The 27,068-nt window shown below is 40.9% G+C and overlaps 2 protein-coding genes across 2 annotated transcripts in view; both read left to right on the forward strand.

Annotated features, from left to right (window-relative positions):
- Window positions 1–27,068, forward strand: part of LOC106610087 (zinc finger protein 662) — a 246,124-nt gene that overhangs the window by 87,701 nt on the left and 131,355 nt on the right. The window lies entirely within an intron of this gene.
- On the forward strand, window positions 1,891–4,897 carry LOC106610107 (zinc finger protein with KRAB and SCAN domains 7). Its single transcript, XM_014209277.2, has 3 exons — window positions 1,891–2,615; window positions 3,014–3,141; window positions 3,336–4,897. Exons 1-3 carry the CDS (start codon window positions 2,333–2,335, stop codon window positions 4,443–4,445), a joined length of 1,521 nt encoding a protein of 506 aa, XP_014064752.1. The 5' UTR covers window positions 1,891–2,332; the 3' UTR covers window positions 4,446–4,897.

Genomic DNA, 27,068 nt, shown 5'->3' on the forward strand with positions numbered 1-27,068 from the left:
CTGGTGGGTCCTGTCTGAGGTGTCCTATCCATGACTTATTAATGTAGACACGGAGAATGTGGTTTCAGAGCATAAATACAGTTATTGCAGGACACCATTACAGGCACCTTCCTGATGCCAATTAATCATTTGATTTAAAAAAAAAATAACTTTCCATCATTCACACTATGAAAATAGATACTTGATAAGAATAGGCTATCCAATATCATAGCTTAGGCTACATTTTATTGCATAATTACTTTTTTTTTTAGGGAAGGAGGTGAGAGACAAATATAAAACTACTTTCTTTGTTCTCTGACATGGTCTGCCAGCGGTTTGCCACCTGGATCTTGACTGGGGATTTTGCCTCCCTCTCCCTTGTCACTGCCTTGGGTGTGGGCAAGGCACTGCATTTTCTGAAGTGGAAGAGACCGGCAGTTGACACCTGAGGTGGTTGACCTCTTCTTCCAATGGGCTAGTCTCCAATTGGCATTGATAGATAGTTTGCCCAATGTGCAGACTTTAAAGGGGCAATCTGCAGTTCCTACATCCATTTTTGGACTTATAAATGAATTATATGTATCCATTGATTCTTGAATAATATAAATTGTAATGGCCTCATGAGCTTAGTTCAATTGTCGCACCCCATCAGAACCCCAAATACAAGCTAGTTTAACTCCAATGTTTGTTTACAGTGTTTGCCTCAAAACATGGTTAAAACATGGTTAAAACTGTGGATGGTCGGTCCTTGCATCCATAGCTCTGTCTATGAATGTGAGTGTTTACATTTCTCCAGGCCCATTTCTCTCTTTTCACCGTAACAGGGGTGGGGAAACCGCATTGTTGTTGTTTCTACTGCTGATTGCCATATCTTAGAATGATGGAAACAAAAATGTGAAAGTGGCACTAATATAATAACTTTAATCGTTTTAAATACATGCCATGCTAGACATGACAATAATTTAGAGTTCGCATTTACCATAAGGTCAATTATCTATTATTACCTTAAAAGTGTACAGACATCTTGCAATTTTGTTGACATTCTAGAAGGGATCAGATTAACAGATCATAGCCAGATAGATACATTATAGTAACCAGTGGTGTAAAGTACTTAAGTAAAAATACTTTAATTCAAAGTACTACTTAAGTCGTTTTTTGGGGTATCTGTTCTTTAATATTTATATTTTTGACAACTTTTACTTAACTACAATCCTAAAGAAAGTAATGTCGTTTTTACTCCATACATTTTCCCTGACACCCAAAAGTACTGGTTACATGGTGAATGCTTAGGACAGCAAAATTGTCGCACATATCAAGAGCACACGTGGTCATCACTACTGCCTCTGATCTGGCAGACTCACTAAATACAAATGCTTCATTAGTAAATGATGTCCAAGTGTTGGAGTGTACCCCTGGCTATTCGTACATTTTAAAAACAAGAAAATGGTGCAGTCTGCTTTGCTTAATATAAGGAATTAGAAATTATTTATACTTTCACTTTTTATAGTTAAGTATATTTAGAAACAAATACTTTTAGACTTATACTCAAGTAGTATTTTACTGGGTGACTTCCACTTTTACTTGATTAAGGTATCTATACTTTTACTCAAGTATGACAATTGGGTATTTTTCCCACCACTGATCGTAACTAGCTACCTTACTGAGTGACGTTAGTTGTCGTCACTTTCTTCCAGTGGTAGACTACTGCTCAGTCTGTCAAAGTAGACAGCTTTTTATTGATTCCATGAAGTGCAACGCAGCAAACCAACTACAATTATTCTACTTTAGCTCTATTTTTTTGTATCTGAAAATAAGCAATTCTACTCGTAACCATATCTAATTCGTTAGCTAGCTTGCTTAGTTCACATATAGCGTGGCATTTAGCTTGTTATCTGTCAGTCAATCGTAATAGCTGGATGGACACGGCAATGCGAAAAGCAGACTGCTTCTCCTCGAACGCGGCGGTGAAAGGGATGCTGAGAGCCCATTGGCTATCGAACGGCCAATATCGTGAGGAGTGGGTCTTGAATATTTCGGTTCACTACCGTAATTCAAAGAACAGCGCGCATAGCTTTTTCATTTAAAACCCTTAGAGCTATGACGCCAACCAATAAGATCCCTTTCTCGTCAGTGTAACCGGAAGTGAACAGCGACCAAGTACAATTTACACGTTAGCATTTTTATTTGTGTTATTTGGACGTTTATTAACACACTGGAACTCAAAATATGACTAATTAGCTGCACAGAAGCACATACTTACACCCTGTAGTATTTAATTCGCGTTGGAGACAGGGCTTGGTTGATAAATGTTATAGAGGTAACGCCAGTTAGCTAGCTGTGAACATTAGCCAACATGGCTAACTGTGTGGTTTTTCACACTCAAATAGCCTCCATCATGGAGGTGCTAGCGAATGCAGCCGTGGCAGATATCTGTAAACTCGTAGACGACGACTATGCAGTGTTTCGTTTGGAAATAACTCAAAGCCAGAAAGAAAACAGGGCATTGCGGAGGAAACTACACCTATTGGAACCGAAGGTTGCACGGGAGCGCACAGATAGAACAACGCGAGAGCGCGTCCTCGCCAGTCGTCCCAGTAGTGTCAAGATCCTTGACCGATACAGAGGAATGGCAAGAGGTACATTTTTCAGAACGAAGAGCCTGCAGGGCCTGTCGCTTTTTCCACGATGTGATTTTAGATGTCTTAACCACATATGGTTAACCAGAATTGGGTCTTGGTCAGTTTGTTGGATAGTATGCAATAATTGCTTGGCTATTTTGCACAAAGACAAAATATAATGTTCTAACCAGATAATTGATTTACGGAATTTCCTATTATTTACTTATTGAAAACAATATGCTGCATGGAACATAGTCAATCAGTCTATAAATTGTATATAAAGAAGTTATGCAAGGTGTTACCTTACATCCTTGTCAATTCTAGACAGTGTCAAAACGGTCAATAGTGTACGTTATAGTGTTGATCATTTACAGTGGCTAACCTAACCATCTCTTTTCCCCCAATCACTCTCTCAGGTGAAGGACATCTCACTGGAGGCTACAGGGGCTTTGTGAAGCCAGTGGGACACAAAACATGTAGAGATGACCAACCAATCACTGTTGAGGGGAGTGAAACCTCAGCCCAGCACGTTATCGTGATAGAGGTTACTGTAATAGTATTACAGAAAAATTACAGTACATCAAATGTATCCTGTTTATTTCAGAAAGGCTTCGCTCGGCTATTCACTTGCTTACATGTACATCCTCATTTATCTGCCATAGGGGAGCTTGTGAGACTTCCCTACGACATTGTTATCTAATCCTACTCATGTACCAGTAATAACCTCCTCCTTGTCAGTCTGCAGATGCAGAGACTGCAGATGCAGAGACTGCAGGTCCTGGGGTCAAGCTGGAGAGGTCTGAAGGAGAGGAGGACCCACGACACAGCAGAAACATCCAGACTGGAGCGGCTGGAGTGCCCCCTGTAGCCACAGAGGACCCCACCACCCTCCTAGTGCCGCCGAGGCGCCGACGCAGCATCACAGAGGACATTGGAACGCAGAACGCCGTCCTCAAGTCAGAGACAGACACTTTAACTGTAACACAAAGGATTTTACACACAGGATCTGACCCAGAGATACTGGGGCTGGGGGGACTGGGTTGTCGTTCTTCTCCCAGCTCAGAGTATTTACTTTACGGTAACCCGAGGACGGTTCTGTCCCATCAGGACTCAAGTAACGCATTACAGACTGGCAATGATCCATCTTGTTCTTACACTGCTGAGACCGGGATGATACCTGGTGACATGCCTGTGGGCTTAGATACACAGACTAATCTAATGAGAGGGGACTGGAACCGGTACAGTAGTAGTGTATACTCTGAAGGATCCCTAGATAAGAAAGGAGAGGGTCTGGCCTTAGATGATGTGACTGTGAAAGTGGAGGGCGATGCTCCTCTGACATGGAATGAAGTCGAGACTCATTTAGGAGAAGGACACTCTCAGGGCAACAGCAGTGACTTCTTAGACTACAGGGAAAACTTAGAGACAAATCTAAATGTCACAACCAACTCCTCTTTACACTCCGTGTCGATGTCGATGGCACCTTCCGATTCACAAGGCCTATTCGATCAGGTATTGAACTCGAACGACCAAAGGTCCAAGGCTCAGGGAGGGGGAGCAAAAACGGGCGGTAAAGAGAAGCGGTTCCTCTGCATGTTCTGTAACAAAGGCTTCAGCTGCCCTCAGAAGGTGGAGATCCACCAGAGGGTCCACACAGGGGAAAAACCCTACAGCTGTACCCAGTGTCACATGCGGTTCGCCCATGCTGGCAACCTAAAGAGGCATCAGAGGGTCCACACAGGGGAGAAACCCTACAGCTGCCAACAGTGTGAGAAGCGGTTCTCCCACCAGCACCATCTGAAAATGCACCTAAAGGTCCACACGGGAGAGAGGCCATTCAGAGAGTAACTACCTGAGGATACAGCAGCAGAAAAACCATTCCACTCTATAACATAGAAAGTAACCATTCCATTTGATAGCTTCTGACTTTGACATCAAACCCTGCAATAAAGACAAAGATGAATGTTGTCAACAGAAAAGATCCACAGATGCATTTGGAATAATGAGAGTAACAGATTTCAGTGTTAAATATTCCTGGGTAGAATATTGCATCCAGACATAGTGATATATAATGCATATATAAGCCTAATGAGTCTGTTACATATTGTATTTGTACTGTGTAGGCTATATGATGTTCACAAATTCCTATTTTATTACTTCGATTCAAAATTTCATTTTTTTGCCCAAGACACTTTTAATTAGTATAGTAATGCAGTTTATCAAGTTCATGCAGATGTATGTGTGGTTTTTATACGGTGAATTTAAATGTGTATGTTTAATAAATAAACATTTTGACTTTGTTCTTGTTATTTGAGACTCTCTTTAATATACATCACATCTGATCTCACCCTATTCTACATACAGTGGGGGAAAAAAGTTTTTGATCCCCTGCTGATTTTGTACGTTTGCCCACTGACAAAGAAATGATCAGTCTATAGTTTTAATGGTAGGTTTATTTGAACAGTGAGAGACAGAATAACAACAAAAATATCCAGAAAAAAACACGTCAAAAATGTTATAAATTGATTTGCATTTTAATGAGGTATTTTAAATAAGTATTTGACCCCCTCTCAATCATAAAGATTTCTGGCTCCCAGGTGTCTTTTATACAGGTAACGAGCTGAGATTAGGAGCACACTCACAACATCATATGTGTCCACCATGATGGGTTTAACAATAATGAAGTCATTCTGTAACTACAGTATAGGACTCAAATGTAGTGGGGATGGGTAAACACTCCATGTTTAATGTGTGTACATACCTGAGGGAGTGTATGTCAGTGTAATCTGTATCACCTCTCTCTTCCAGGAATAGGAGTAGGGGTGTAAGGAGGGTCTGGGGAACCCTGAGGGGACCATGGTCATGGAGGTCAACCAGACTACTCCTACTCCTGAACCCACAGAGGAACCAGCTGAGCAGCATAGGACCACACAATATCACTGAGGTGAGCCCAATGTTAAATATTGTCTGCATGTTACACTATATATACAAAAGTACGTCGACACCCCTTCGGCTATATCAGCCACACCGGTTGCTGACAGGTGTATAAAATTGAGCACACAGCCATGCAATCTCCATAGCGAAACATTGGCAGTAGAATGTCCTTACTGAAGAGCTCAGTGACTTTTAACGTGGCACCGTCATAGGATGCAAGCTCTCCAACAAGTCAGTTCGAAAAATGTCTGCCCTGCTAGTGCTGCCCTGGTCAACTGTAAGTGCTGTTATTGTTAAGTGGAAACGTCTAGGAGCAACAACTGCTCAGCCACTAAGTGGTAGGCCCCACAAACTCACAGAACAGGACTGTCGAGTGCTGAAGTGAGTAGCGCATAAAAATTGTCTGTCCTCGGTTGCAACACTCACTACCGAGTAACAAACTGCCTCTGGAAGCAACGTTAGCACAAGAACTGTTCGTCAGGAGCTCGATGAAATGGGTTTCCGTGGCCAAGCAGCCGCACTCAAGCTTAAGATCACCATGCGCTATGCCAAGCGTCGGCTGGAGTGGTGTAAAGTTCAAAGCCATTGGACGCTGGAGCAGTGGAAACGTGTTCTCTGGAGTGATGAATCACACCTCATCATCTGGCAGTCCATTGGACAAATCTGGGTTTGGTGGATGCCAAGAGAACGTTACCTGCCCAATGCATTGTGCCAACTGTAAAGTTTGGTGGAGGAGGAATAATGGTCTGGTGCTGTTTTTCATGGTTCGGGTTAGGCCCCTTAGTTCCAGTGAAGGGAAATCTTAACGCTACAGCATACAATGACATTCTAGACGATTCTGTGCTTCCAACTTTGTGGCAACAGTTTGAGGAAGGCCCATTCTTGTTTCAGCATGACAATGCTCCCGTGCACAAAGCAAGGTCCATACAGAAATGGTTTGTTGAGTTCAGTGTGGAAGAACTTGACTGGCCTGCACAGAGCCCTGACCTCAACCCTGTCGAACACCTTTGGGATCAATTGGAATGCCGACTGCGAGCCAGGCCTAATCGTCCAACATCAGTCAAAATTGTATTTGTCACATACACGTGTTTAGCAGATGTTATTGTGGGTGTAGCGAAATGCTTGTCCCCGACCTCACTAACGCTCTTGTGACTGAATGGAAGCAAGTCCCTGCAGCAATGTTCCAACATCTAGTGGAAAGCCTTCCCAGAAGAGTGGAGGCTGTTATAGCAGCAAAGGGGGACCAACTCCGTATTAATGCCCATGATTTTGGAATGAGATGTTCAACGAGCATGTAGTGGTCATGTAGTGTATTAGGTCAGGGCCCGTATCCACAAAGCATCTCAGAGTAGGAGTGATGATCTAGGGTCAGTTTAGCCTTTTAGATCATAATGAATAAGTCTATGATGGGGACCTGATCCTCTCGATGAGCACTTCTACTCTTGAGACCCTTTGTGGCTACAGGGCCAGGTTTTGATAAATGTTGTCTTAAAGATGGACTATGCAGAAAATGCTTCACCATTTCCTGGTAGCTAAAATTCTAAAAGTTCGCTTAATTTCAGTTTGCGACTAAACAAGCAAATATTTGACTTAATATTAACAACATTTGAAATGTAGATTTTGACAGACCAATGTATCAGCTATTACTCCATGTAAAGGTTTGTTGAATTTGTTGAAATTAGGACAGGGATTGAGGTGTTTTACTCTGAGCCAAAACTAACTGGAAAATGGACTTCATGCTCAAGTTAGCCTTTGAAACGTTTAACTCCATAGAAGAGCCAACCCGCAACTTTCAATAAAAAAACACACTTGCAAATGAAACATCTAATCAATCCGATTTAATCAAAGAGAACTTGAACAAGAGTTAGAAAAGTTTAGGATGAGGGGGATGAAGTAGTTGTTGTTTGGCAGCGTGGGATTGGTGTCAACTGCAAAGCAACTTCCCTTAATGTATCCTGTAAACAAACAGAGAGAGCATGTGACAGTGGAGGGATCATTCAAATTCTGTGAAAGGGACACAGTCTAACAAATAGGTAACAAGTAAATAGCCTGATGTGGACACCAATTGAGGCAAACTATGGATGAAGTTCATGATGATCTGCTCAGATGCCATACTGTGCCATACTAACTAAGTTAGCTACAGAATGTAATGGAGAAATGTCACCTTTCTGCATCAAGTATCCTCTGGCTGGGCAGCTTCATCTTAGCAGGTTGAGGGACTAACTTACTTCTACTAGCTACTTCTTGCTAACATGACTATAGCCAGACGTTAGCCAGCTTACTAGCTTGCAAGCATTAACATTAGCTAGCTAGCCACCTAGTGCAAGCCAATTTCAGTTGTTGATTTCATTATATTTGCATGCTAATTTCATGGTAAATTCAGCATCTTAGCTAACATTACTATTTTTAACTTCCTGTCACACAAAGGTCTAATCCTTTCTATGTGCTGCCGACAGTGCAGATCAACCCAGACTGTAAACAAACCCCCTATGCACTGTGAATAACTAACGTGTACTTCTGGGTATGAACGAAACAAAAAATGGGATACATTTTGTTGTCTGTTACTCGACGCACAATTTTGAAACCATAAACGAGAAAAATTGTTTATATTCAATTTTCGTTCTTAATATGATGAAACCAAACACAATAAATGAGCCATTTCCCAGCAAAGCTGTCATCAAGGCAAAGGGTGGCTACTTTGAAGAATCTCAAATATAAAATGTATTTTGATTTGTTTAACACTTTTTTTGGTTATTACATGATTCCATGTGTTATTTCATAGGTTTGATGTCTTCACTGTTATTATACAATGTAGAAAATAGTAAAAATAAAGAAAACCCTAGAATGAGTAGGCGTGTCCAAACTTTTGACTGGTACTGTATATATATATATATATATATATAATTTCTTTTTTGTCAAGTGCCAGTTTCATCAGAATAACCCAGATGAGCTTGTGTTGTGAGCTCTATTGAGAAACAGTTAAGAGGGACGTGACTTTAGCATATTTTGGTTGTTGTTGCATTGATATACACAGTGACTACATCAGTATAAATACAGCCAACTTTGAGTGTGTGACTTGTGTGGCTGAGTAAGTCAATTATTGAGTGGCAATGTTTGCTACAGCCATGGGAGATTTTTGTCGCCATGGTGCCATAATAGCAGCCAGAGGTTGATCCCTTCTGTACAATTTTTTTATATTTGTAATAATTAGTTGTTGTTTTTTGTAATGGAATTGTTTCAATTGACTTCCTGTTTTCTTTTTATTAATTAAAAAAAAATCATAATCTGATCATTTTGATGATTCAAATCAGTTAGTTGGCTTGAGGGGAAAAGAGGAGAGGGGACTGCGTTGGCTCGTAGAAGTGGCAACTGAAGTGTGATAAACTATTCTGACCTTTGTGTGGCTGCTCTTGAGTAGCATCACTCAGGTGGGTGCTACACGGTGTAAAGCCGTGTACACACCGGTTGCGTCAAACTGTATGCTTTCAGGCAGAAGTCTATTCATTTCATTGGCAGGCAATCCGCACTGGTGCAACTCAATTCAATTTAAATGTCAATATAAGGGCTTTATTGGCATGGGAAACATATGTTAACATTGCCAAAGAAAGTGAAGTAGATAATAAACAAAAGTGAAATAAACAATACTTATTAACAGTAAACATTACTCACAGAAGTTCCAAAAGAATAAAGACATTTCAAATGTCATATGTCTACATACAGTGTTGTAATGATGTGAAAATAGTACAAAAGGGGAAAAAAATAAACATACATATAGGTTGTATTTACAATGGTGTTTGTTCTTCACTGGTTACCCTTTTCTTGTGGCAACTCATCTGCTGGACTAGGATGCTGTGCATGACACTGCATGCAGTATGTCGCATACATTTGTTTCAACTTGTAGTAAACCACCGAAGAAGTTGCTAATGTGTGATTCTTTTTGATGTGATGCGTCTCGTGGATTGTGAAGACTATGTCAAATGTACAGTACAATAATAACCTGTGTGAGCGAGGCATTATGCCTCATTCACAAGCACTCCATTACCTTGCGTTGGATGTCATTCACAGAGCGGATCGCAACGTCCCCCTGCAAGTGAAGGGTCCGTTTGAATTTTTCCAAACTGTGCAGTCTTCTTTAGTCCGGCCAGAGTCCGTCGAAGAATCGGAAGTTACCAAAACACAGATGAAAATATGGGGTTTTCGAAGATGGGTTTAAGTGAGTACTATTTTAGTAGTATTTAAAAAAATATAATACGCGTTGGCTGTTAAGCCAATTATACATTGACTGTTGCCTCCTGCCTTAGTTTGTTGTGATAATTATTAGGGTTGAAGGTCACTAGCTACAATATAGCCTAGCTTTTAGCTAGCTAGCTAGTAATATAGCTTGACTTGCTGGAAAGTTATAGAAACAAGTGAAGGAAAAAGTAAGTAACCACATGTTTTATTATAAACTGAAACAATGTTTCTCCTGTCCTGAATGAAATTGTCATATTTTGTAACTTCACAAAATAAATGCGATCTCTGACGAGACTCTACCCTCTCCTCCATCTATGCTCTCCGTCCAGTAGCGGAACGAGAATGTATTAAGATGACTTATAGTGTAATGAAATACAGTACCAGTCAGAAGTTTGGACACACCTACTCATTCCATTGTTTTTCTTTATTTTTACTATTTTTCTACATTGTATCTGTGAACCCATACAAACATAGTCACTGTTCTATTACCAAAGTCAGTTAGAATAGGTGATATCTCACACACAAACAGATACTATGTTGAAGTTTGAACAGGTCAGACTAAACCTACCTGAGCGATGTGGATGGGTAGTCAGGCATGAAGTGAACAGTGAATTACATTTGGAGGTCTAAACCATTGCAATCATATTGATTTACAATACCAACCGTTGCTCCTTCTGGTAGGTCCTGGCGTCCATTCATGACAAGTGGATCAGTCTTTCTGGTTAAGTCTCTAGAGCTTTCCACACCTGGATTGTGCAACACTTGCCCATTATTCTTTAAGCTCTGTCAAATTGTTTGTTGATCATTGCTAGACAACCATTTTCAGGCCTCGCCATAGTTTCAACTTAAATCTGCTTGAAAACCTGTAACTCGGTCACTCAAGAACATTCACTGTCTTCTTGGTAAGCAGGCTGTATCACATCCGGCAGTGATTGTGAGTCCCATTATTGTAAATAAGAATTTGTTCTTAACTGACTTTTCTAGTTAAATATAGGTTAAATGGAGAAAAAAAAGCAACTCCAGTGTAGATTTGGTCTTGTGTTTTAAGTTATTGTGCAGCTGAAAGGTAAATTAATCTCCCAGTGTCTGGTGGAAAGTAGACTGAACCAGGTTTTCCTCTAGGATTTTACCTGTGCTTAGCTCTATTCTGTTTCTTTTTTTATGCTGAAAAACTCCTCAGTCCTTAACGATTACAAGCAAACCCATAACATGATGCAGCCACCACTATGCTTGAAAATATGGAGAGTGATGTTTCCTGTTGGATTTGCCCTAAACATAACACTCAGCCTTCCCTGTAGCTCAGTTGGTAGAGCATGGTGTTTGCAACGCCAGGGTTGTGGGTTCGATTCCCACGGGGGGCCAGCAAAAAAAAATGTATGAAATGTATGCATTCACTACTGTAAGTCGCTCTGGATAAGAGCGTCTGCTAAATGACTAAAATGTAAATGTAAAATGTATTCAGGAGAAAAAGTGAATTGCTTTGCCACAATTTTTGCAGTATTACTTTAGTGCCTTATTCTGTACAGGACTCCTCCTTTTCACTTGGTGAATTAGGTAAGTATTGTGGAGTAACTGCAATGTTGTTGACCATGCATAGTTTGCTCCTATCACAGCCATTACACTCTGTAACTGGTTTAAAGTCACCATTGGCCTCATGGTGAAATCCCTGAGCGGTTTCCTTCCACTCCGGAAACTGAGTTAGGAAGGACGCCTGTATCTTTGTAGTGACTGAGTGTATTGATACACTTTCCAAAGTGTAATTATATAATAACGTCACCATTTTGAAAGGGATATTCAATGTCTGCTTTTTTTCATTTAATCTACCAATAGGTACCCTTCTTTGTGATGAATTGGAAAACCTCCCTGGTCTTTGTGGTTGAATCTGTGTTTGAAACTCACTGCTCAACTGAGGTAGTCATGCAAAAAATCATGTTAAAACACAATTATTGCACACAGAGTGAGTCCATGCAACTTATTATGTGAGTTAAACAAATTTGTACTCCTGAACTGTTACTTGCCATAACAAAGGGTTTGAATACTTACCGATTCAAGACATTTCAGCTTTTCTTAATTAATTTGTAAAAACATAATTCCACTGTAGATCAGTGACAAAAAAATAAATCTGAACCTTTTTCAAATTTTTGCAAGTATGGCCCTGGAGTGTTTACCCATCCCCACTACATTTGAGTCCTATACTGTAGTTACAGAATTACTTAATTGTTGTTAAACCCATCATGGTGGACATAAATGATGATGATGTGGGTAAAAATAAGTCAGCTACGATAAGTTAAAAGTCAGACAAACATGACAAAACTATTTTGACGTGTTACAGTAAGTGTTTGTTAGTGTGTGGGTATATTTAGCAAGTGTATATTGGTTATAAAGTTCTGTTTATGCAGAATAGGGTGAAATCAGAAATCAGTGATTTATACTAAAGAGTCTCAATGATGGTCTTAGAAAAATATCATTTTATGTTCATTAAACATAAGTGTTAAATACACCATATGAAAACCACATATACACGTCTCAACTAAAAACCTGCATGAACTTGATAAATTGTATTCATTTCTTCATTAAAAATGTATTGGGAAAGCAGTTCAATGGATGTAATGAAATAGGCATTTGTGAACATCATATAGCCTACACAGTACACATACAATACGTAACAGACTTTTTAGGCTTATGTTCTTTATACACTGAGTGTACAAAATATTTAGAACACCTGCTCATTCCATGACAGACTGACCAGGTGAAAGCTGTCTTATTGATGTCAGCTGTTAAATCCACTTCAATCACTGTATATGAAGGGGAGGAGACAGGTTAAAGAAGGATGTTTAAGCCTGGAGACAATTGAGACTTGGATTGTGTATGTGTGCCATTCAGAGGGTAAATGGGAAAGACAAAAGATGTAAGTGCCTTTGAAGGAGGTATGGTAGTAGGTGCCAGGCGCACCGGTTTGTGTCAAGAACTGCTACGCTGCTGTGTTTTTCACACTCAACAGTTATCTGTGAGTATCAAGAATGGTCCACCACCTAAAGGACATACAGCCAACTTGATTACTGTGGGAAGCATTGGAGTCAACATGGGCCAGCATCCCTGTAGAACGCTTTCGAGTCCATGTCCGACTAATTGAGGTTGTTTTGAAGGCAAAAGGGAGGGTGCAACTCGATATTAGCAATGCGTTCTTAATGTTTTGTACACTCAGTGTATATCACACAATGTCTGGATACAATATTCTACCCAGGAATATTCAACAATGAAATATTTTACTCTCGTTATTCAAAATGCATCTGTGGATCTTTTCTGCTCACTACAATGAAGGGTTTGATCTAAACGTAATAAGCTATGAAGTGGAATAGTTTTTCTGCTAGGGTATCCTGAGGTAGCTCCTCTCTGAGAACCTCAGGCGAACAGCCTTTCTCCCATGTGGACCTTCAGGTGCCTCTTCAGGCTGCCAGCCTGGGTGAAGCGCATGTGACACTGGGTACAGCTGTAGGGTTTCTCCCCTGTGTGGACCCTCTGGTGCCTCTTCAGGCTGCCAGCCTCAGCGAAGCGCATATCACATTGGGTACAGCTGAAGGGTTTCACACCTGTGTGGACCCTCTGGTGGATCTCCACCTTCTGGAGGCAGCTGAAGCCTTTGTTACAGAACATGCAGAGGAACCGTTTATCTTTACTATTGCCTGATGTTGCTCCCCTTCCCTGAGCCTGGGCTCTAGCCCTGTCATTTGAGTTCAATACCTGATTGAAAAGGACGCGGCCGTGTGAATCGGAAGGCCCCTTCGACGTGGACACTGGGGCACGATCACTGAGCGTGTGTAAAGGGGAGAGGCTCGAGACATTTGGATTAGTCTCTAAGCTTTCCCTGTAATCTAAGAAATCTCTGCCTTGTGAGTGTCCTTCTCCTAAGTGAGTCTCGTCTGCATTCCATGTAAGAGGAGCGTCGCCCTCCACTTTCACACTCACTTCATCTACCTCTATAACCTCCCCTTTCTTATCTAGGCACCCTTCAGAGTATACACTACTACTGTACTGGTTCCAGTCCCCTCTAGACAGATCAGTCTGGTTCTCTAAACCCAAGGATATGTTGCCAGGGTCCATCTCTGTAGTGTAAAAACAAGACAGATCATCACCGCCAGTGTCTAACGCATCACCATCAGTATTTCCATGGGAATTAGTCTTCAGGCTCTGGTGAAATACCGGTAGGTACTCTGAGCCAGGAGCAGGACAGCCCAGTGGCCCCAGCCCCAGGAACCCTGAGGGGACCATGGTCATGGAGGTCAACCAGACTACTCCTACTCCTGAATCCACAGAGGAACCAGCTGAGCAGCATAGGACCACACAATATCACTGAGGTGAGCCCAATGTTAAATATTGTCTGCATGTTACACTATATATACAAAAGTACGTCGACACCCCTTCGGCTATATCAGCCACACCGGTTGCTGACAGGTGTATAAAATTGAGCACACAGCCATGCAATCTCCATAGCGAAACATTGGCAGTAGAATGTCCTTACTGAAGAGCTCAGTGACTTTTAACGTGGCACCGTCATAGGATGCAAGCTCTCCAACAAGTCAGTTCGAAAAATGTCTGCCCTGCTAGTGCTGCCCTGGTCAACTGTAAGTGCTGTTATTGTTAAGTGGAAACGTCTAGGAGCAACAACTGCTCAGCCGCTAAGTGGTAGGCCCCACAAACTCACAGAACAGGACTGTCGAGTGCTGAAGTGAGTAGCGCATAAAAATTGTCTGTCCTCGGTTGCAACACTCACTACCGAGTAACAAACTGCCTCTGGAAGCAACGTTAGCACAAGAACTGTTCGTCAGGAGCTCGATGAAATGGGTTTCCGTGGCCAAGCAGCCGCACTCAAGCTTAAGATCACCATGCGCTATGCCAAGCGTCGGCTGGAGTGGTGTAAAGTTCAAAGCCATTGGACGCTGGAGCAGTGGAAACGTGTTCTCTGGAGTGATGAATCACACCTCATCATCTGGCAGTCCATTGGACAAATCTGGGTTTGGTGGATGCCAAGAGAACGTTACCTGCCCAATGCATTGTGCCAACTGTAAAGTTTGGTGGAGGAGGAATAATGGTCTGGTGCTGTTTTTCATGGTTCGGGTTAGGCCCCTTAGTTCCAGTGAAGGGAAATCTTAACGCTACAGCATACAATGACATTCTAGACGATTCTGTGCTTCCAACTTTGTGGCAACAGTTTGAGGAAGGCCCATTCTTGTTTCAGCATGACAATGCTCCCGTGCACAAAGCAAGGTCCATACAGAAATGGTTTGTTGAGTTCAGTGTGGAAGAACTTGACTGGCCTGCACAGAGCCCTGACCTCAACCCTGTCGAACACCTTTGGGATCAATTGGAATGCCGACTGCGAGCCAGGCCTAATCGTCCAACATCAGTCAAAATTGTATTTGTCACATACACGTGTTTAGCAGATGTTATTGTGGGTGTAGCGAAATGCTTGTCCCCGACCTCACTAACGCTCTTGTGACTGAATGGAAGCAAGTCCCTGCAGCAATGTTCCAACATCTAGTGGAAAGCCTTCCCAGAAGAGTGGAGGCTGTTATAGCAGCAAAGGGGGGACCAACTCCGTATTAATGCCCATGATTTTGGAATGAGATGTTCAACGAGCATGTAGTGGTCATGTAGTGTATTAGGTCAGGGCCCGTATCCACAAAGCATCTCAGAGTAGGAGTGATGATCTAGGGTCAGTTTAGCCTTTTAGATCATAATGAATAAGTCTATGATGGGGACCTGATCCTCTCGATGAGCACTTCTACTCTTGAGACCCTTTGTGGCTACAGGGCCAGGTTTTGATAAATGTTGTCTTAAAGATGGACTATGCAGAAAATGCTTCACCATTTCCTGGTAGCTAAAATTCTAAAAGTTCGCTTAATTTCAGTTTGCGACTAAACAAGCAAATATTTGACTTAATATTAACAACATTTGAAATGTAGATTTTGACAGACCAATGTATCAGCTATTACTCCATGTAAAGGTTTGTTGAATTTGTTGAAATTAGGACAGGGATTGAGGTGTTTTACTCTGAGCCAAAACTAACTGGAAAATGGACTTCATGCTCAAGTTAGCCTTTGAAACGTTTAACTCCATAGAAGAGCCAACCCGCAACTTTCAATAAAAAACACACTTGCAAATGAAACATCTAATCAATCCGATTTAATCAAAGAGAACTTGAACAAGAGTTAGAAAAGTTTAGGATGAGGGGGATGAAGTAGTTGTTGTTTGGCAGCGTGGGATTGGTGTCAACTGCAAAGCAACTTCCCTTAATGTATCCTGTAAACAAACAGAGAGAGCATGTGACAGTGGAGGGATCATTCAAATTCTGTGAAAGGGACACAGTCTAACAAATAGGTAACAAGTAAATAGCCTGATGTGGACACCAATTGAGGCAAACTATGGATGAAGTTCATGATGATCTGCTCAGATGCCATACTGTGCCATACTAACTAAGTTAGCTACAGAATGTAATGGAGAAATGTCACCTTTCTGCATCAAGTATCCTCTGGCTGGGCAGCTTCATCTTAGCAGGTTGAGGGACTAACTTACTTCTACTAGCTACTTCTTGCTAACATGACTATAGCCAGACGTTAGCCAGCTTACTAGCTTGCAAGCATTAACATTAGCTAGCTAGCCACCTAGTGCAAGCCAATTTCAGTTGTTGATTTCATTATATTTGCATGCTAATTTCATGGTAAATTCAGCATCTTAGCTAACATTACTATTTTTAACTTCCTGTCACACAAAGGTCTAATCCTTTCTATGTGCTGCCGACAGTGCAGATCAACCCAGACTGTAAACAAACCCCCTATGCACTGTGAATAACTAACGTGTACTTCTGGGTATGAACGAAACAAAAAATGGGATACATTTTGTTGTCTGTTACTCGACGCACAATTTTGAAACCATAAACGAGAAAAATTGTTTATATTCAATTTTCGTTCTTAAAATGATGAAACCAAACACAATAAATGAGCCATTTCCCAGCAAAGCTGTCATCAAGGCAAAGGGTGGCTACTTTGAAGAATCTCAAATATAAAATGTATTTTGATTTGTTTAACACTTTTTTGGTTATTACATGATTCCATGTGTTATTTCATAGGTTTGATGTCTTCACTGTTATTATACAATGTAGAAAATAGTAAAAATAAAGAAAACCCTAGAATGAGTAGGCGTGTCCAAACTTTTGACTGGTACTGTATATATATATATAATTTCTTTTTTGTCAAGTGCCAGTTTCATCAGAATAACCCAGATGAGCTTGTGTTGTGAGCTCTATTGAGAAACAGTTAAGAGGGACGTGACTTTAGCATATTTTGGTTGTTGTTGCATTGATATACACAGTGACTACATCAGTATAAATACAGCCAACTTTGAGTGTGTGACTTGTGTGGCTGAGTAAGTCAATTATTGAGTGGCAATGTTTGCTACAGCCATGGGAGATTTTTGTCGCCATGGTGCCATAATAGCAGCCAGAGGTTGATCCCTTCTGTACAATTTTTTTATATTTGTAATAATTAGTTGTTGTTTTTTGTAATGGAATTGTTTCAATTGACTTCCTGTTTTCTTTTTATTAATTTAAAAAAAAATCATAATCTGATCATTTTGATGATTCAAATCAGTTAGTTGGCTTGAGGGGAAAAGAGGAGAGGGGACTGCGTTGGCTCGTAGAAGTGGCAACTGAAGTGTGATAAACTATTCTGACCTTTGTGTGGCTACTCTTGAGTAGCATCACTCAGGTGGGTGCTACACGGTGTAAAGCCGTGTACACACCGGTTGCGTCAAACTGTATGCTTTCAGGCAGAAGTCTATTCATTTCATTGGGAGGCAATCCGCACTGGTGCAACTCAATTCAATTTAAATGTCAATATAAGGGCTTTATTGGCATGGGAAACATATGTTAACATTGCCAAAGAAAGTGAAGTAGATAATAAACAAAAGTGAAATAAACAATACTTATTAACAGTAAACATTACTCACAGAAGTTCCAAAAGAATAAAGACATTTCAAATGTCATATGTCTACATACAGTGTTGTAATGATGTGAAAATAGTACAAAAGGGGAAAAAAATAAACATACATATAGGTTGTATTTACAATGGTGTTTGTTCTTCACTGGTTACCCTTTTCTTGTGGCAACTCATCTGCTGGACTAGGATGCTGTGCATGACACTGCATGCAGTATGTCGCATACATTTGTTTCAACTTGTAGTAAACCACCGAAGAAGTTGCTAATGTGTGATTCTTTTTGATGTGATGCGTCTCGTGGATTGTGAAGACTATGTCAAATGTACAGTACAATAATAACCTGTGTGAGCGAGGCATTATGCCTCATTCACAAGCACTCCATTACCTTGCGTTGGATGTCATTCACAGAGCGGATCGCAACGTCCCCCTGCAAGTGAAGGGTCCGTTTGAATTTTTCCAAACTGTGCAGTCTTCTTTAGTCCGGCCAGAGTCCGTCGAAGAATCGGAAGTTACCAAAACACAGATGAAAATATGGGGTTTTCGAAGATGGGTTTAAGTGAGTACTATTTTAGTAGTATTTAAAAAAATATAATACGCGTTGGCTGTTAAGCCAATTATACATTGACTGTTGCCTCCTGCCTTAGTTTGTTGTGATAATTATTAGGGTTGAAGGTCACTAGCTACAATATAGCCTAGCTTTTAGCTAGCTAGCTAGTAATATAGCTTGACTTGCTGGAAAGTTATAGAAACAAGTGAAGGAAAAAGTAAGTAACCACATGTTTTATTATAAACTGAAACAATGTTTCTCCTGTCCTGAATGAAATTGTCATATTTTGTAACTTCACAAAATAAATGCGATCTCTGACGAGACTCTACCCTCTCCTCCATCTATGCTCTCCGTCCAGTAGCGGAACGAGAATGTATTAAGATGACTTATAGTGTAATGAAATACAGTACCAGTCAGAAGTTTGGACACACCTACTCATTCCATTGTTTTTCTTTATTTTTACTATTTTTCTACATTGTATCTGTGAACCCATACAAACATAGTCACTGTTCTATTACCAAAGTCAGTTAGAATAGGTGATATCTCACACACAAACAGATACTATGTTGAAGTTTGAACAGGTCAGACTAAACCTACCTGAGCGATGTGGATGGGTAGTCAGGCATGAAGTGAACAGTGAATTACATTTGGAGGTCTAAACCATTGCAATCATATTGATTTACAATACCAACCGTTGCTCCTTCTGGTAGGTCCTGGCGTCCATTCATGACAAGTGGATCAGTCTTTCTGGTTAAGTCTCTAGAGCTTTCCACACCTGGATTGTGCAACACTTGCCCATTATTCTTTAAGCTCTGTCAAATTGTTTGTTGATCATTGCTAGACAACCATTTTCAGGCCTCGCCATAGTTTCAACTTAAATCTGCTTGAAAACCTGTAACTCGGTCACTCAAGAACATTCACTGTCTTCTTGGTAAGCAGGCTGTATCACATCCGGCAGTGATTGTGAGTCCCATTATTGTAAATAAGAATTTGTTCTTAACTGACTTTTCTAGTTAAATATAGGTTAAATGGAGAAAAAAAAGCAACTCCAGTGTAGATTTGGTCTTGTGTTTTAAGTTATTGTGCAGCTGAAAGGTAAATTAATCTCCCAGTGTCTGGTGGAAAGTAGACTGAACCAGGTTTTCCTCTAGGATTTTACCTGTGCTTAGCTCTATTCTGTTTCTTTTTATGCTGAAAAACTCCTCAGTCCTTAACGATTACAAGCAAACCCATAACATGATGCAGCCACCACTATGCTTGAAAATATGGAGAGTGATGTTTCCTGTTGGATTTGCCCTAAACATAACACTTTGTATTCAGGAGAAAAAGTGAATTGCTTTGCCACAATTTTTGCAGTATTACTTTAGTGCCTTATTCTGTACAGGACTCCTCCTTTTCACTTGGTGAATTAGGTAAGTATTGTGGAGTAACTGCAATGTTGTTGACCATGCATAGTTTGCTCCTATCACAGCCATTACACTCTGTAACTGGTTTAAAGTCACCATTGGCCTCATGGTGAAATCCCTGAGCGGTTTCCTTCCACTCCGGAAACTGAGTTAGGAAGGACGCCTGTATCTTTGTAGTGACTGAGTGTATTGATACACTTTCCAAAGTGTAATTATATAATAACGTCACCATTTTGAAAGGGATATTCAATGTCTGCTTTTTTTCATTTAATCTACCAATAGGTACCCTTCTTTGTGATGAATTGGAAAACCTCCCTGGTCTTTGTGGTTGAATCTGTGTTTGAAACTCACTGCTCAACTGAGGTAGTCATGCAAAAAATCATGTTAAAACACAATTATTGCACACAGAGTGAGTCCATGCAACTTATTATGTGAGTTAAACAAATTTGTACTCCTGAACTGTTACTTGCCATAACAAAGGGTTTGAATACTTACCGATTCAAGACATTTCAGCTTTTCTTAATTAATTTGTAAAAACATAATTCCACTGTAGATCAGTGACAAAAAAATAAATCTGAACCTTTTTCAAATTTTTGCAAGTATGGCCCTGGAGTGTTTACCCATCCCCACTACATTTGAGTCCTATACTGTAGTTACAGAATTACTTAATTGTTGTTAAACCCATCATGGTGGACATAAATGATGATGATGTGGGTAAAAATAAGTCAGCTACGATAAGTTAAAAGTCAGACAAACATGACAAAACTATTTTGACGTGTTACAGTAAGTGTTTGTTAGTGTGTGGGTATATTTAGCAAGTGTATATTGGTTATAAAGTTCTGTTTATGCAGAATAGGGTGAAATCAGAAATCAGTGATTTATACTAAAGAGTCTCAATGATGGTCTTAGAAAAATATCATTTTATGTTCATTAAACATAAGTGTTAAATACACCATATGAAAACCACATATACACGTCTCAACTAAAAACCTGCATGAACTTGATAAATTGTATTCATTTCTTCATTAAAAATGTATTGGGAAAGCAGTTCAATGGATGTAATGAAATAGGCATTTGTGAACATCATATAGCCTACACAGTACACATACAATACGTAACAGACTTTTTAGGCTTATGTTCTTTATACACTGAGTGTACAAAATATTTAGAACACCTGCTCATTCCATGACAGACTGACCAGGTGAAAGCTGTCTTATTGATGTCAGCTGTTAAATCCACTTCAATCACTGTATATGAAGGGGAGGAGACAGGTTAAAGAAGGATGTTTAAGCCTGGAGACAATTGAGACTTGGATTGTGTATGTGTGCCATTCAGAGGGTAAATGGGAAAGACAAAAGATGTAAGTGCCTTTGAAGGAGGTATGGTAGTAGGTGCCAGGCGCACCGGTTTGTGTCAAGAACTGCTACGCTGCTGTGTTTTTCACACTCAACAGTTATCTGTGAGTATCAAGAATGGTCCACCACCTAAAGGACATACAGCCAACTTGATTACTGTGGGAAGCATTGGAGTCAACATGGGCCAGCATCCCTGTAGAACGCTTTCGAGTCCATGTCCGACTAATTGAGGTTGTTTTGAAGGCAAAAGGGAGGGTGCAACTCGATATTAGCAATGCGTTCTTAATGTTTTGTACACTCAGTGTATATCACACAATGTCTGGATACAATATTCTACCCAGGAATATTCAACAATGAAATATTTTACTCTCGTTATTCAAAATGCATCTGTGGATCTTTTCTGCTCACTACAATGAAGGGTTTGATCTAAACGTAATAAGCTATGAAGTGGAATAGTTTTTCTGCTAGGGTATCCTGAGGTAGCTCCTCTCTGAGAACCTCAGGCGAACAGCCTTTCTCCCATGTGGACCTTCAGGTGCCTCTTCAGGCTGCCAGCCTGGGTGAAGCGCATGTGACACTGGGTACAGCTGTAGGGTTTCTCCCCTGTGTGGACCCTCTGGTGCCTCTTCAGGCTGCCAGCCTCAGCGAAGCGCATATCACATTGGGTACAGCTGAAGGGTTTCACACCTGTGTGGACCCTCTGGTGGATCTCCACCTTCTGGAGGCAGCTGAAGCCTTTGTTACAGAACATGCAGAGGAACCGTTTATCTTTACTATTGCCTGATGTTGCTCCCCTTCCCTGAGCCTGGGCTCTAGCCCTGTCATTTGAGTTCAATACCTGATTGAAAAGGACGCGGCCGTGTGAATCGGAAGGCCCCTTCGACGTGGACACTGGGGCACGATCACTGAGCGTGTGTAAAGGGGAGAGGCTCGAGACATTTGGATTAGTCTCTAAGCTTTCCCTGTAATCTAAGAAATCTCTGCCTTGTGAGTGTCCTTCTCCTAAGTGAGTCTCGTCTGCATTCCATGTAAGAGGAGCGTCGCCCTCCACTTTCACACTCACTTCATCTACCTCTATAACCTCCCCTTTCTTATCTAGGCACCCTTCAGAGTATACACTACTACTGTACTGGTTCCAGTCCCCTCTAGACAGATCAGTCTGGTTCTCTAAACCCAAGGATATGTTGCCAGGGTCCATCTCTGTAGTGTAAAAACAAGACAGATCATCACCGCCAGTGTCTAACGCATCACCATCAGTATTTCCATGGGAATTAGTCTTCAGGCTCTGGTGAAATACCGGTAGGTACTCTGAGCCAGGAGCAGGACAGCCCAGTGGCCCCAGCCCCAGGAACCCTGAGGGGACCATGGTCATGGAGGTCAACCAGACTACTCCTACTCCTGAATCCACAGAGGAACCAGCTGAGCAGCATAGGACCACACAATATCACTGAGGTGAGCCCAATGTTAAATATTGTCTGCATGTTACACTATATATACAAAAGTACGTCGACACCCCTTCGGCTATATCAGCCACACCGGTTGCTGACAGGTGTATAAAATTGAGCACACAGCCATGCAATCTCCATAGCGAAACATTGGCAGTAGAATGTCCTTACTGAAGAGCTCAGTGACTTTTAACGTGGCACCGTCATAGGATGCAAGCTCTCCAACAAGTCAGTTCGAAAAATGTCTGCCCTGCTAGTGCTGCCCTGGTCAACTGTAAGTGCTGTTATTGTTAAGTGGAAACGTCTAGGAGCAACAACTGCTCAGCCGCTAAGTGGTAGGCCCCACAAACTCACAGAACAGGACTGTCGAGTGCTGAAGTGAGTAGCGCATAAAAATTGTCTGTCCTCGGTTGCAACACTCACTACCGAGTAACAAACTGCCTCTGGAAGCAACGTTAGCACAAGAACTGTTCGTCAGGAGCTCGATGAAATGGGTTTCCGTGGCCAAGCAGCCGCACTCAAGCTTAAGATCACCATGCGCTATGCCAAGCGTCGGCTGGAGTGGTGTAAAGTTCAAAGCCATTGGACGCTGGAGCAGTGGAAACGTGTTCTCTGGAGTGATGAATCACACCTCATCATCTGGCAGTCCATTGGACAAATCTGGGTTTGGTGGATGCCAAGAGAACGTTACCTGCCCAATGCATTGTGCCAACTGTAAAGTTTGGTGGAGGAGGAATAATGGTCTGGTGCTGTTTTTCATGGTTCGGGTTAGGCCCCTTAGTTCCAGTGAAGGGAAATCTTAACGCTACAGCATACAATGACATTCTAGACGATTCTGTGCTTCCAACTTTGTGGCAACAGTTTGAGGAAGGCCCATTCTTGTTTCAGCATGACAATGCTCCCGTGCACAAAGCAAGGTCCATACAGAAATGGTTTGTTGAGTTCAGTGTGGAAGAACTTGACTGGCCTGCACAGAGCCCTGACCTCAACCCTGTCGAACACCTTTGGGATCAATTGGAATGCCGACTGCGAGCCAGGCCTAATCGTCCAACATCAGTCAAAATTGTATTTGTCACATACACGTGTTTAGCAGATGTTATTGTGGGTGTAGCGAAATGCTTGTCCCCGACCTCACTAACGCTCTTGTGACTGAATGGAAGCAAGTCCCTGCAGCAATGTTCCAACATCTAGTGGAAAGCCTTCCCAGAAGAGTGGAGGCTGTTATAGCAGCAAAGGGGGGACCAACTCCGTATTAATGCCCATGATTTTGGAATGAGATGTTCAACGAGCATGTAGTGGTCATGTAGTGTATTAGGTCAGGGCCCGTATCCACAAAGCATCTCAGAGTAGGAGTGATGATCTAGGGTCAGTTTAGCCTTTTAGATCATAATGAATAAGTCTATGATGGGGACCTGATCCTCTCGATGAGCACTTCTACTCTTGAGACCCTTTGTGGCTACAGGGCCAGGTTTTGATAAATGTTGTCTTAAAGATGGACTATGCAGAAAATGCTTCACCATTTCCTGGTAGCTAAAATTCTAAAAGTTCGCTTAATTTCAGTTTGCGACTAAACAAGCAAATATTTGACTTAATATTAACAACATTTGAAATGTAGATTTTGACAGACCAATGTATCAGCTATTACTCCATGTAAAGGTTTGTTGAATTTGTTGAAATTAGGACAGGGATTGAGGTGTTTTACTCTGAGCCAAAACTAACTGGAAAATGGACTTCATGCTCAAGTTAGCCTTTGAAACGTTTAACTCCATAGAAGAGCCAACCCGCAACTTTCAATAAAAAACACACTTGCAAATGAAACATCTAATCAATCCGATTTAATCAAAGAGAACTTGAACAAGAGTTAGAAAAGTTTAGGATGAGGGGGATGAAGTAGTTGTTGTTTGGCAGCGTGGGATTGGTGTCAACTGCAAAGCAACTTCCCTTAATGTATCCTGTAAACAAACAGAGAGAGCATGTGACAGTGGAGGGATCATTCAAATTCTGTGAAAGGGACACAGTCTAACAAATAGGTAACAAGTAAATAGCCTGATGTGGACACCAATTGAGGCAAACTATGGATGAAGTTCATGATGATCTGCTCAGATGCCATACTGTGCCATACTAACTAAGTTAGCTACAGAATGTAATGGAGAAATGTCACCTTTCTGCATCAAGTATCCTCTGGCTGGGCAGCTTCATCTTAGCAGGTTGAGGGACTAACTTACTTCTACTAGCTACTTCTTGCTAACATGACTATAGCCAGACGTTAGCCAGCTTACTAGCTTGCAAGCATTAACATTAGCTAGCTAGCCACCTAGTGCAAGCCAATTTCAGTTGTTGATTTCATTATATTTGCATGCTAATTTCATGGTAAATTCAGCATCTTAGCTAACATTACTATTTTTAACTTCCTGTCACACAAAGGTCTAATCCTTTCTATGTGCTGCCGACAGTGCAGATCAACCCAGACTGTAAACAAACCCCCTATGCACTGTGAATAACTAACGTGTACTTCTGGGTATGAACGAAACAAAAAATGGGATACATTTTGTTGTCTGTTACTCGACGCACAATTTTGAAACCATAAACGAGAAAAATTGTTTATATTCAATTTTCGTTCTTAAAATGATGAAACCAAACACAATAAATGAGCCATTTCCCAGCAAAGCTGTCATCAAGGCAAAGGGTGGCTACTTTGAAGAATCTCAAATATAAAATGTATTTTGATTTGTTTAACACTTTTTTTGGTTATTACATGATTCCATGTGTTATTTCATAGGTTTGATGTCTTCACTGTTATTATACAATGTAGAAAATAGTAAAAATAAAGAAAACCCTAGAATGAGTAGGCGTGTCCAAACTTTTGACTGGTACTGTATATATATATATAATTTCTTTTTTGTCAAGTGCCAGTTTCATCAGAATAACCCAGATGAGCTTGTGTTGTGAGCTCTATTGAGAAACAGTTAAGAGGGACGTGACTTTAGCATATTTTGGTTGTTGTTGCATTGATATACACAGTGACTACATCAGTATAAATACAGCCAACTTTGAGTGTGTGACTTGTGTGGCTGAGTAAGTCAATTATTGAGTGGCAATGTTTGCTACAGCCATGGGAGATTTTTGTCGCCATGGTGCCATAATAGCAGCCAGAGGTTGATCCCTTCTGTACAATTTTTTTATATTTGTAATAATTAGTTGTTGTTTTTTGTAATGGAATTGTTTCAATTGACTTCCTGTTTTCTTTTTATTAATTTAAAAAAAAATCATAATCTGATCATTTTGATGATTCAAATCAGTTAGTTGGCTTGAGGGGAAAAGAGGAGAGGGGACTGCGTTGGCTCGTAGAAGTGGCAACTGAAGTGTGATAAACTATTCTGACCTTTGTGTGGCTACTCTTGAGTAGCATCACTCAGGTGGGTGCTACACGGTGTAAAGCCGTGTACACACCGGTTGCGTCAAACTGTATGCTTTCAGGCAGAAGTCTATTCATTTCATTGGGAGGCAATCCGCACTGGTGCAACTCAATTCAATTTAAATGTCAATATAAGGGCTTTATTGGCATGGGAAACATATGTTAACATTGCCAAAGAAAGTGAAGTAGATAATAAACAAAAGTGAAATAAACAATACTTATTAACAGTAAACATTACTCACAGAAGTTCCAAAAGAATAAAGACATTTCAAATGTCATATGTCTACATACAGTGTTGTAATGATGTGAAAATAGTACAAAAGGGGAAAAAAATAAACATACATATAGGTTGTATTTACAATGGTGTTTGTTCTTCACTGGTTACCCTTTTCTTGTGGCAACTCATCTGCTGGACTAGGATGCTGTGCATGACACTGCATGCAGTATGTCGCATACATTTGTTTCAACTTGTAGTAAACCACCGAAGAAGTTGCTAATGTGTGATTCTTTTTGATGTGATGCGTCTCGTGGATTGTGAAGACTATGTCAAATGTACAGTACAATAATAACCTGTGTGAGCGAGGCATTATGCCTCATTCACAAGCACTCCATTACCTTGCGTTGGATGTCATTCACAGAGCGGATCGCAACGTCCCCCTGCAAGTGAAGGGTCCGTTTGAATTTTTCCAAACTGTGCAGTCTTCTTTAGTCCGGCCAGAGTCCGTCGAAGAATCGGAAGTTACCAAAACACAGATGAAAATATGGGGTTTTCGAAGATGGGTTTAAGTGAGTACTATTTTAGTAGTATTTTAAAAAATATAATACGCGTTGGCTGTTAAGCCAATTATACATTGACTGTTGCCTCCTGCCTTAGTTTGTTGTGATAATTATTAGGGTTGAAGGTCACTAGCTACAATATAGCCTAGCTTTTAGCTAGCTAGCTAGTAATATAGCTTGACTTGCTGGAAAGTTATAGAAACAAGTGAAGGAAAAAGTAAGTAACCACATGTTTTATTATAAACTGAAACAATGTTTCTCCTGTCCTGAATGAAATGGTCATATTTTGTAACTTCACAAAATAAATGCGATCTCTGACGAGACTCTACCCTCTCCTCCATCTATGCTCTCCGTCCAGTAGCGGAAC

The sequence above is a fragment of the Salmo salar genome, chromosome ssa08 (assembly GCF_905237065.1).
Source record: "Salmo salar chromosome ssa08, Ssal_v3.1, whole genome shotgun sequence".
NCBI lineage: Eukaryota > Metazoa > Chordata > Actinopteri > Salmoniformes > Salmonidae > Salmo > Salmo salar.

Excerpts from the sequence above, each read along its gene's own strand:
- LOC106610107 (XM_014209277.2), top strand. The coding sequence starts at position 2,333 with ATGGCTAACTGTGTGGTTTTTCACACTCAAATAGCCTCCATCATGGAG. Across the intron at positions 2,616-3,013 it reads ATACAGAGGAATGGCAAGAG|GTGAAGGACATCTCACTGGA; the intron begins GTACATTTTTCA and ends TCACTCTCTCAG. Across the intron at positions 3,142-3,335 it reads AGCACGTTATCGTGATAGAG|TCTGCAGATGCAGAGACTGC; the intron begins GTTACTGTAATA and ends CCTCCTTGTCAG.